The sequence below is a fragment of the Sphaerodactylus townsendi genome, linkage group LG03, assembly GCF_021028975.2.
Source record: "Sphaerodactylus townsendi isolate TG3544 linkage group LG03, MPM_Stown_v2.3, whole genome shotgun sequence".
NCBI classification, from domain to species: Eukaryota; Metazoa; Chordata; class Lepidosauria; order Squamata; family Sphaerodactylidae; genus Sphaerodactylus; species Sphaerodactylus townsendi.
This window is the reverse complement of record NC_059427.1, coordinates 10,575,663-10,587,366: the sequence shown is the minus strand read 5'-3', so window position 1 is coordinate 10,587,366 and position 11,704 is coordinate 10,575,663. Positions and strand designations below refer to the sequence as shown.

General features: G+C 47.8%; 1 protein-coding gene across 1 annotated transcript; it reads left to right on the top strand.

Annotated features, from left to right (window-relative positions):
* The first annotated feature begins 1,572 nt into the window (after positions 1–1,572).
* Positions 1,573–8,145, top strand: LOC125430020 (zinc finger and SCAN domain-containing protein 16-like). The gene is made up of 4 exons (XM_048491685.1): positions 1,573–2,435; positions 3,956–4,082; positions 7,129–7,472; positions 7,563–8,145. Exons 1-4 carry the CDS (start codon positions 1,743–1,745, stop codon positions 8,022–8,024), a joined length of 1,626 nt encoding a protein of 541 aa, XP_048347642.1. The 5' UTR covers positions 1,573–1,742; the 3' UTR covers positions 8,025–8,145.
* The last annotated feature ends 3,559 nt before the right edge of the window (positions 8,146–11,704 follow it).

Genomic DNA, 11,704 nt, shown 5'->3' with positions numbered 1-11,704 from the left:
CGGGGGGGGGGGGGGGGGGGCGCCAAACTCAGGTTTTGTCCCCGGGTGCCAGTTTGCCTAGGTACGCCCCTGATGATGGGCATCCCCAGTTTCCCTTGGGGTGAACTGCTATCTTAAAACCAAGTTCCTAGCTAGAAACTTAATTTAAACTGTGCGGCGGGGGATTGATTCTGGTTGGAACCACTGCAGCGTGGGGAAAGAAGGGGATCTAGCTCAGAAGGATAACAGTGCTTTTAACTTTCATTAAAAATGTTAACAAGCCATCCCCTAATGACAAACACAGGGATCCTGACTTACCAGGAATATGAACCATACTTGGTAAATAGGGATAGGTGCATCTTACATGTTAGAGCAAGGTTCTCCAAGATGGTACCTGAAGTGCCCTTTGGCGTCCACTGACACCTTTCCTCGTACTCTCAAGTGTTTTAGAAAGTGGCTTCAGTCACAGTGTGATTGAAGCAGCCATTTTGTGACTGACTTTGCCTCCTGTGGCAGTCATTTTGTGGAAGCCATTCTGTGGCGATACCCACCACACTGTATCAGAATTCCAGAGGTGCCCACAGGCTCAATAAAGCTGGGGACCCCCGAGTTGGGTGATTTCCAATTACTCAAGTTCTCTTCAGGCCCTTCCTTGCATATAGCTTGGCAAAAATAATATAGCCTACCTGGCAGAGCCGTTGCAAGGACCACAATAAAATAATATAAAGTGCTTTCAACATTCAAAAGCCCAGAATGTTTCATTGGATAATTTATATTTTCATGAATAAAGTCAATGTGCATAATTCAAAATTCATATGCTGATATTTTATTTTTGTATGTATATACATACACAGGTGTGCCTAGCACAGTGATGGCTAACCTTTTAGAGACCGAGTGCCGGGGCAAAGCGAGGGAAAACTGCGTCTGGGGCACTTATGCGCTCTGTGTCCCCGCCCTGCCCCTGTCTGCCCCCGCCCTGCCCTGGAACGCCCCGAAATATCCCTGTCATACCCCTGGAATGCCCTTGCCACGCCACCACAGGGGTACGCACCCAGTGCGTTGTGCACTCCTCACCCCCTTGACACTATGCCACTGCCAAGTGCCCAAACTGGGGTGATGGCATGCGTGCCCACAAAGAGGGCTCTGAGTGCGACCTCTGGCACCCGTGCCATAGGTTCGCCACCACTGGCCTAGCATCTATTTATAGACATTCACACGAAATTCAGTGCAGGAATGATATAGAGAGATGTGTTATGTATCCAGTTTTGAAACATGCTGTCTTTCTTTTATTTAAGTGAGATTATATTCATATACCTTTATTTTTCCATTCAGGAAGAGAAGGAAATAATAACATCTTCCCATATTTTTCCGTATTACATTTTTACACCTCCAAAAAACTCAAGGTGGGATAATAGTTTCCTCCTCCTTTTCCTCACCATCACAATATCTCTGTGAGGAAGTGGATGCTAAGAGAATGACTGGCACAAGACCACCCAGTAGTGTGGGGATCTGAACCCAGATATCCCAGCTTTTGCTAATCATTCTAATCATTTGGTCTCTGCAATTATTCCTTTCTCTCTCGCTATTAGGAAAAAAAACCTCTTGCAGACTGAAAGGGCATTGCCCACTCTTTGGCATTGGATGAAACAGCCTCCAACGTAAACATCTTGTGCTGAGTGAAATTTCAAGAGGGCCACCCCAGACTTTGGAGTCTCTCCTCAAAGAGGTTGAACACGAAGGAAGGAACAGCACCAGGTCTGGAAATGGAGGGGCAGATCACAGCCAAATTGTGGGATGAAGTGCAGGGAGAGGCAAAGAAAGGCCCTCAAATGGTGCATGTCGGAAGCATTGGGACCTTTCTCAGCAAGGAGCCCCCGCCTCAGGTGAAACAAGAACTGGAAGAAGGATTGCAGCAGCTCTGGGAAGCCCAATGGCAGGAGTTCCTTAAAAGTGTGCAGGTCCCTGACTTGAGACCACTGCCTCAGCCCGTGTCCGGGAATGACTTGAAGGATTTCCAGTCAGCCCTCAAAGGAGTTGCTGATGCCCCCCAGTGGTCGAGGGGAGGGTGGGTGGCCCAACCCCTGCCAGGCCTGGGCAGAGAAGACCACAAAGTATACCGGAGTTTGGACTCCGTGAAGGAAGAAGTTCTGAATGAGGACACCTTCCGTCTGGAGATGCAGCGCCAGGAGTTCCGGCAGTTCTGCTACCAGGAGGCCAAAGGGCCCCGGGAAGTTTGTGACAAACTCCGGGAGCTTTGTTATCAGTGGCTGACGCCGGAGAGACGCTCCAAAGAGCAGATCCTGGAACTGCTGATCCTGGAGCAGTTCCTGATCATCCTGCCTCTGGAAATGCAGAGCTGGGTCCGGGAAAGTGGGCCCAAGAGCTGTGCCCAGGCCGTTGGTCTAGCAGAGGACTTCCTGATGGGCCGGCGAGACAGCAAGAGATGGGGACCGCAGGTGAGATAGCAAAGGTTGCCCGGAAGAACCCCACGAGGTCTGTGTCTCATGAGGGTGTGTTCTAGGGTTGCTAGCCCTGGGTTGAGAAAAGCCTAGAGATTTGGGAGGGCAGGGCTTGAGTGGACAATGGAGGATATAATGCCACAGAATCCACCTTCCAAAGAAACCATTTTCTCCAGGGGAAGTGTCCTTTGTAGACTGGAGATCAGTTTTAACTTTGGTCTTCAGACCATACCGGGAGATTGGCAACTCTGGTGTCTTCAGATGTTTCTGGATAGCTGCATGGAAATTGTCGGGTTTGGTAGGTTCCAACCTTGCAGAGGACGAAACTTAACATACATGTGCTAAAGTGTCGTAGGATGCTGCAATTTCTGCCTCTTTCTCAAGAAGTGGATATATTTGCAGTTTTGCATGTAAGGAACTAAGGCAATTAAATGTCTCAGTTCCATAGAGATGCCAAGTAGTACCATGTTACATGCTACCTAAGTGATAAATATTATAGGGGGTGGAAGTGTTCCACGAGCCAGTGTGGAGTAGTGGTTAGAAGTGGTGGATTCTACTCTGGAGAACTAGGTTTGATTCCCCACTTTTCCTCATGAGTGACAGACTCTAATCTGGTGAACCCAGGTTTGTTTCCCCACTCCTGCACATGAAGCCTGCTGGTCGACCTTGGCCCAGTCACAGTTCTCTCAGGACTCTCTCAGCCCCACCTACCTCACAAGGTGTCTGTTGTGGGGAGAGGATGGGAAGGAGTTTGTAAGCCACTGAGTCTCCTTACAGTTGAGAAAAGCGGGGTATAAATCCAACCTTTTTGTCTTCTCCTTGTAGGGTTGTCAAGTCCAGGTGAAATTCCTTGTGATTTGGGGATAGAACCCGGGGAAGGTGGGGTTTGGGGACTGGGGGGGCCTCAGCAGGGACTGACACCACAGCGTTGCCCTTTCAAGCAGCAGCTTCCTCCAGGGGAACAGACCTTTGTCGTCTGGAGATCTTTTGTAATTCCAGGTAACCTGGAGGTTGGCACCCTTACCTCCTGGCTTCAGAACGTTATATCTTTTACCTCCCCCTGTGGTCCCCACCTCCAGCAGCTGGTATTTATAGGTCCACTATCTCTGAACATGGAGGTTCCAGTTGTTATCATGCCTAGTAGCCACTAATGGACCTATCTTCCACGGACGTATCTAATCCTCCTTTAAAGCCATCCAAATTTGTGGCCATCACCACATTGTGTGGCAATAAGTTCCAGAAGTTAATGTATTGTCTGAAGCTTTCAAGTCTGTAGTCAACTTGCTGCTGTGGGTTTTCCGGGTTGTGAGACTGTAGTCTGGCAGTTTTAACTTCTAACATTTCATCTGCATCTGTAACAAGTCACAGTCAGATGTGTTTCTCTTTGTGGCATAGAAGTTGATTTTGCCTTATGTAAAGAAGTATGTGAAAAGGGACAGTAGCCATTGGCTGTATTGTGGCCATTGCCTGAAATGTGTGGGGGTTCTCCCCTTTCTTTTCCCCATTTATCCCTTCAGAAGCCTGTGCCTATCACAGAAGTGGCTGTGAATTCCTCTGAAGCAAACGATGTTCTGTCAGACTCTCGGGACAGGCAACTTTGCAGAGTGACCAAGCCAGACTTGGGCAAAGAAGGAAACATTCCGGGTAAGGCTTTCATGTGTGGGACAGCTCCATTTAGTCAACAGGCCTATTTGCCAGGAAAAATGTCCCTCTTTTTAAATAAAAACCTTCACAAACTGCTAGACCTGAAGTCTGGAATTGCATCTCTGCTTTGACCTGGAAACCCTGGCCTTTACGCCCGTGTAGACAAATATAACCCAGAGGTACCCAGCCTTTTAGCGATCCCCAACATGTGGACTCCTGCAAACACATTAAGGCAGAGGTGGGATCCAGCAGGTTCTCACAGGTTCCCGAGAGTAGGTTACTAATTATGTGTGTGTGCCGAGAGGGGGTTACTAATTGGTGATTTTGCCACGTGATTTTTGCCTTAGTTACGCCCCTCCTCTCAGCAGTAGCGCGCAGAACTTGAAGCAGTCTAGCAGGAGGTGCACCGGCGTGCGTGGCGGCCTGCGTGCATTCGTTTCCCACCCAAGGACCGGCGCAGTGGCTGCGTCCTTGGCACAGCCCTGCCCAGGAATGCCCCGCCCCCGGAATGCCCGGCCACGCCCCCGTTGTGCCCCGCCCAGCCCCATTGGCGCTACGCCAATGTTTGAATCCCACCACCATGGGAACCTGTGACTAACATTTTTGGATCCCACCGCTGCATTAAGGGGTTTTAGAAGGTGGATGGAGTTAGGTGGGCTTTTTGCCTAGCATAGCTTCTGGTTGGCCGCTGAAGATCTGATTGGCTCTGCAGATTAAAATGATGTTTCAGTGGCAGCGTCTACCCCAGTGGGTCGTTTCAGTCTCTCTCAACCCCTCTTGTTCAGTATATTTTTCAAATTACTCTCCTCTCCCCAGCACTTGGGGTTCTTCACTCTCTCGGCTACTCCGGTCCATGGGCCTGTCCACTTCCAGATGAGGCCTGAAGCCCTCCCAGAATTCCAAGTTCTCTCCAGGCAACAGTTATCAGTTTGTGAGGAGACGAATAGCTTTGGAGGGTGGGTTCAATGGCCTTATATGCCACTGAGGTACCTCCCTGGGCTCCACCCCTAAATCTCAAGGCCTGGAGATGGCAACTCTACTTTATATGCCAACTTCTGAAGCAAAGGGTTTAAAGAGTTATACCAGTGACTGCCAAACAGGATCTGAGGGTGGTAGCCATGTAAATTTAGAGGCTAACCTCTGCTCAGTTTCAAAGGAGGGTACTGATGACTGTCCTAACTTTCACATTAAAAGCTGGGGAAGGCTGACTCATTCCCTACACTATCCCAAGATGAAATAGTTTCAGACACTTCTCTTCTTAGCCTCCCTCAAGAGTTTCACACTGTGGGTGTTAGGCGGTCACATAGCTACCACGGGATGGGGCAGGGGGGCGCCCCATGGTAGCTGCATGACTGCCTAACACCCACAATGTGAAACTCTTGAGAGAGGCTGAAACTATTTCATCTTTGATAGTGTAGGGAAGGAGTCAGCCCCGCCCAGGCCCCCGCCATTGGCATCACGTGGGGGGTGGAAAATCGCCCCATACCCCTTCCCTCGCCCCCCCCCCCGACCCAGCAGAAGCCCAGAGCAGCCTGGTGGGCCCAGCCAGGCTGCTTTTGCAGTTGGCTGCAGTTGGAGGTGGGGCCCAGGCGCCATTTTGCCCTAGCCACCTTTGTTCTCTTTACACCCCTGGTGTTAGGTCTTGAACCTTGAAGCAATAAATGGACTCTGTATTGTTGATCAGTAGCGTTCATTGATAGGCATCAGAGCACCCAGCTTGACAAAGGCAGTTCTGGCGAACCTGGTTTTTGCTATCCCCTTTATTCCAGTGTTAGTTCCCCCCTCCCATTTTCCCAAGATAGATAAATAGTTTAATACGGCCAAAGGCCAGCAAAACCATTTTCCCAAGAAATGTGAGAAGGAGTTAGTTTGGAACTGAGGCGCCCCAAGGTCGGTGACAGATAAGAGATAGAGAGCCACCTGGCATCCTGCCCCCACAAGATAATGGAAACAATCCCGGTTCTCATGAGACCAAAGTGTCAGGGGAAAGCCTAGTTATCTACTCAGTGTGTGAAGCCATAAAGTAAAGAACAAGGAAAGAATGCCCCAGAATGGCAGTGGTAACATATAGCAGGCTGATTACATATATCTTGTAGCAACTACATTGAGTTAGGAATGCATCTCAATCACCTACCGTATAAACTCATGTATAAGCCGACTCGTGTATCAGCCGTGGCACCTAATTTTACTACCAAAACCTGGGAAAACGTATTGACTCGCGTATAAGCTGAAGGTGGGAAGCCGGGAGGCAGAGAGAGCTCCTTTTTTGGGCAGTGACTCCCCCTGATATCATTGCCCAAATAAGGAGCTCCCTCCACCTCCCGGCTGGGTTTGAGGAAGCCCAGGCAACCAGGAAGTGGAGGGAGCTCCTTATTTGGGCAATGATATCAGGGGGAGTCACTGCCCAAATAAGGAGATCCCTCTGCCTCCCCGGGTTTGAGGAAGCCCAGCCAGGGTTCCCCTTCACCCTCCGAGGGCAACAACAAGTGGCTTGTGCAGCCGCAGGGAGGTCGTCCCGGCCATGCCCCCAGCCTCGGCAGAGGCCTTAAGAGTCGGCTGGTAAGCAGTGACTCGTGTATAAGTCGAGGGGGCATTTTTCAGCCTTAAAACAGGGCTGAAAAACTCGGCTTATACGCGAGTATATACGGTAGATAAAATCCCCCTGACAATAGGTCTGAATCCCTGTTTTTGTCGGGGTAACCTTGACTACGTTACTCCCCTTCAGCCTAATTTACCTCCCAGGATTGTTCCGATTATAAAAAATGGAGGGGGGAACTTATATATACCACCATACGCTACTTGGAGGAAAGGCAGAATAAAATGTACATGGGTTTTTTGTTGGATGGATTATGCCGGATGGGTTATGTCCAGTGGTGGGATTCAAATAATTTAACAACTGGTTCCGGTGGTGGGATTCAAATAATTTAACAACTGGTTGTTTACAAGCACCATTTTAACAACTGGTTCTGCCGAAGTGGTGTGAACCTGCTGGTTCCCACCACTGGTTGTGTCTCACTGTCCTGAGTTCTTGTTTCTATTTTTTCAGGTAATGGGCCTTTTGGAGATTCCATTCGTCAGGTAGATTCTGATCAAGTGGAACCACATGATACATCCATGAAAATCGGCTTAGTTTTCCAACATTATGAGAGAGGAACAATGGTCTCTGAGCAGTCAGGGGCAGCAGCTAAGCAGGCGAAGGATACAGAAAACAGGACATCTGAAATTCTTCCCTCTTGGGAAGGTGACTTTCGTGAGAAAGAAACCAAAAAGCACAATTACGAGGAGCTAAAAATGAGCATTAATGGTGAAGGAAGCTTCAAACTGAGCAGAGACCTTCTTAAACATGAAACAGTCCCCGTAGATGAAAAGCCCTTTAAGCCCTCACAGTTGGCTAATTAAGTGGGAAATCCTTTCTCAGAGGTTCCAATTCCTTTTTTTTGTTGTTTAATTTGGTGGAGAATCCTTCCTTCCTGGCCACAGGAGGACAGACGGGTTCTGCTCAAGTGTTCTGAGTGTGGGAAGAGTTTCAATCAGAAACGATACCTGACGGGGCATAAACGGATCCACAAGGGGGAGACGCCGTACAAATGCTCGGACTGTGGGAGGAGCTTCAACCGCAAGTGGAACCTCATTGCCCACAAGAGGATCCACTCTGGGGAGAACCCCTACAAGTGCTCCGACTGTGGGAAGACATTCAGTCAGAAGGGAAACCTCATGACCCACGTGAGGATTCACACAGGGGAGAAACCATACAAGTGCGCTGAGTGTGGGAAAAGATTCAGTCAGCGGGCAGGCCTTACATCACACAGGAAAAGCCATATAAAAATCAACAGTGTTGGAAAAGCCACCATGGGCTATCTGATTTTCTTAAACCTAAGTGAATCTGGACAAGAGGGGAGTCCTGTTCAAGCGCAGCGAATAGAGACAAGTTTGCCTTCTTAAAGACAAACTATTTTACACAGGAAAAAATAATTTGCATAGGAGATAACTCTTTAAAACCATCTGACTGTAATTGTAACAGGGTGTGGTTGCATATTATTAAAGATCAGAAAATTTCTAGGAAGGGAAAAGATTGTCACTATATTTTGGCATGGGTAAACCTTCATTTGTAGCTGTCAGTGGATCAGAACCAGTCTGCGCAATCCATCTCTCATGGCAAAACTGTTCTTAGGCTGTACCATTCAGTCAAGTAGGGATGACATAATTCAGTACTTCACTATATATTTAAAAACTCTCCTTGCATATGGAAATTTAGGTAGCAGGAAGAAAAGTTTGTCCTGAAATGCTACCTTTTTAGGTGCAGAGACTTTTTTGTGGGGTGGAAGGAGCATGTGAACGTTCCTTTCTCCCCCTGAATTCTGTCCCAGAGCAGTTTTACTACATGACCTGGTGTTAACATTGACTGCAGGATGGGTAGAATGTATATCTTATGCCTTTGTCAAGATAAAGATGACACCAGATTTGAGAATTCACCCGCCATTTCCTGGACTATCTTTGTGCTAGAATGCTCCACCTGGGTCTTAGTGCCTTGGGGACAGAACTTGGTAGGCATCAGGATCCAAACGGAGCATTCTAGAACAAAGATGGTCCAGGAAATGGCTGAGGAATGTTCAAATCTGGTGCCATTGTTATCCTGAGGGGAAGGTCTAGGGTTTTAGTTAGGTGGTGGCAGACCCCCTCTTAGCACTCTAGAGGCAGTGGGACTACAATTCCCATCAGCCCCTACAATTGGCCATGCTGGAAGGGGCTGATGGGAATTGTAGTCCATAACATCTGGAGTGCCAAAGGTTCGCCACCTCGGGCCTAGGCCATGTGAGCCTGTTTTTCCCCAGTGTTCTGTATTTGTAATCCAGGGGAACTATTCACACAACCAATTGAGGTTGTGGTGGCTGTCATTCAGGATATGCACAAGAGGTGAGTTGTGTGAGTGTTCTGATGTGTACAGAAACCAAAATTTGGCCCATGTTATGAAAAGGGTCCTTATCTGATAATATGTGTCTTTTTGGAGCAGAAGACCATACTCCATCAAGTCCCATTATCTGTGATCCACAGTGACCTGCTAGACACGTCTGGAAACTCAGAAGCAGGACAAGAGGTCTTACCCCCCCCCCCCGATCAATCTCAAATAATGGAACTAGGGTGGGGAAAAGTGGGAAAGAATGAGAAAACCGAAAGAGAGATTAACACATGGCTATTTCCCTCACTTCCCCTGTGAAGACAGAGGAAAAAGTCACACTTTACCCACTTTCAGAAACCTCAGGGATTCTCTGATTTGTGAGTTCAGGAGCCGGGAATGAACACTCAGTGGGAGGCAGACCACAATTGCATAATCAAATCAGCCCTTGAGTCCCAGAGAGAAAGATGGGCTGTTAAGGTTGCCAACCTCCAGGTAGAGCCTAGAGATCTCCAGCAGCACAACTGATCTCCAGAAAATTGAGATCCATTTCTGTGAAGAAAATGGTTGCTTTGGAGGTGGACCCGTTTGGTAATTATAATCTTATTATAGAAACTTATTCCCTAAAGCTAAGTTTCATTTGAGGGAAACTGATCTCTATAGTCTGGAGATGAGCTGCAAATCCAGGGGATTCCTACTGTCCTCAGATAACAACCTTTCTTAAGTTCACCTTCAGTCTGTGTTTCCTTGGGGAGCCTTTAGACCAGGGGTAGGGAACCTGCGGCTCTCCAGATGTTCAGGAACTACAATTCCCATCAGCCCCTACCAGCATGGCCAATTGGCCATGCTGACAGAGGCTGATGGGAATTGTAGTTCCTGAACATCTGGAGAGCCGCAGGTTCCCTACCCCTGCTTTAGACCATGCACTTTTATTTGGAATAAAAGGGGGGGGGGGTCAGGCATAAAGAAAATAGAGAGCGCCTATTCAAAAGTAAGCCTTTGATCCTGCATAATAACTTCTACACTCATGCTACCTGAAAGGGGAATAAAGAGGAGAATGAAACATATACTTTGCCTGTCTGAAAAGAAAGGAAGGAGTGGAGTTCCACGGTCTAGAATTCCTTGAAGATGACGGGGGAGGGGGCAGACAGGGCCCTTGCCAGGCTACTAATTGGTATCTAAGTCAGAAGGGTGGCGAAATCCAAATTGCTGGCCAAAAGAGCCCTTTCAATACCTTTTTGTTCATTGGGGGGTTGAGTTTTGGAGGAAAAATCCAGTTTTTGGTAGAGCTAGGAGGGGCTGTTGAAATGCTGGCAGGGTGAATTAAAACACGGGCTGAACTTAAAATGTGAAGACAGGCGGATTTCAGTGTTGCCACCCCTGTGAAAAGGGACTTCGGGAATTAAGTCCTCTTGTTCCCCAAGGTGAAACGGATCAGCTCTGGCTTCAATTCTTTGGCAGGAGAGCGAGCATTCATAGCCATCACCTCCAGAGTATTTTGGGCGTAATTCCACGCATGCATTTGGTGGGCCTGGGGCTTTTCCTTTTGTGGTAGGAGGCTGAAGTTGGATTCCAGTTCGTTCCTAATTCCCAGTTCCTTATTCAAATTTCCTAGTTCTTGAATTCTGATTCAGGTACTTTAAATGCTCTGCACCCTAAAATAAGGTGTGGGCCATCACACACTGTACATCCTCACATTCAGGGAACTCTGTCCTCCAAGAGGATGTATGCTGGTTTCTGGTCCAAAGCGCAGTACTTTTGGCAGCTGTTCCAAAGTAGGGTGACCGCAGGACAAATGACCATACAGAGTCTGGGGGCCCAGCTGTGTTGGCCTAGCAGGCAGTTGAAGGGCTAGGTGCCAACTTCCCCTTGTTGGAAAACTCAGGAGGTAACTGCTTGCAGTGTAGAAAAGAACACGCAGACAGCAGGTCTCGTTCCAACAGGAAGGCTTTATCTGCCGCTTTGCACAGGAACAAAAAACCAACATGCTGTACAAATAATTACACACACAGAATAACAATCCACTCTCAACTCTCAAAACAACCCGACACTGATGTTGGTGTGCAGTCTTACTAGAGAGTTTGTTCAGTCAGTCACTGAAAAAAGCCTAGGTCAGTGATGGCGAACCTTTTTGAGACCGAGTGCCCAAATTGCAACCCAAAACCCACTTATTTATCGCAAAGTGCCAATACAGCAATTTAACCTGAATACTGAGGTTTTAGTTTAGAAAAAACGGTGGGCTCTGAGGCGTGCGTTACTCAGGAGCAGGCTTGGTGGGAGTCGGTGGCTTTGCTTTGAACAATAACTCGCAAGTAAATCTTTCCAAATGTAAGTGGAATCACGACACTTCTTTGTATATACAATAATAAAATAATCAAATTGGTCGCTTCATTGTTTATCAGCTGCGCGCCATACACATATAAACAGATACTTCAACCATAGCCCCACTCCCCACAGTTTACAAAAATATAAAACACATTGTGAGGATTTTCTCAAGCTTTAGAGTGCAGGATGCAATCTACAATCTCCAATAGTGGTTAAAACCACTCAAAGGTAACTACTTAATCACGACCCTTGTGAGGCTCTTCTCAGAAGTAGCCTCCTACTGCTGTTAAAACCAAGCTTACCAAGTAAAGGATTGCGTACTTTTAGTTCCTTCGCAGGCTTAAAAAATCTCAGTACGGGCTTAACAGCACTTAACAGGGTTACCTACGCTGCTTCCCCAAGA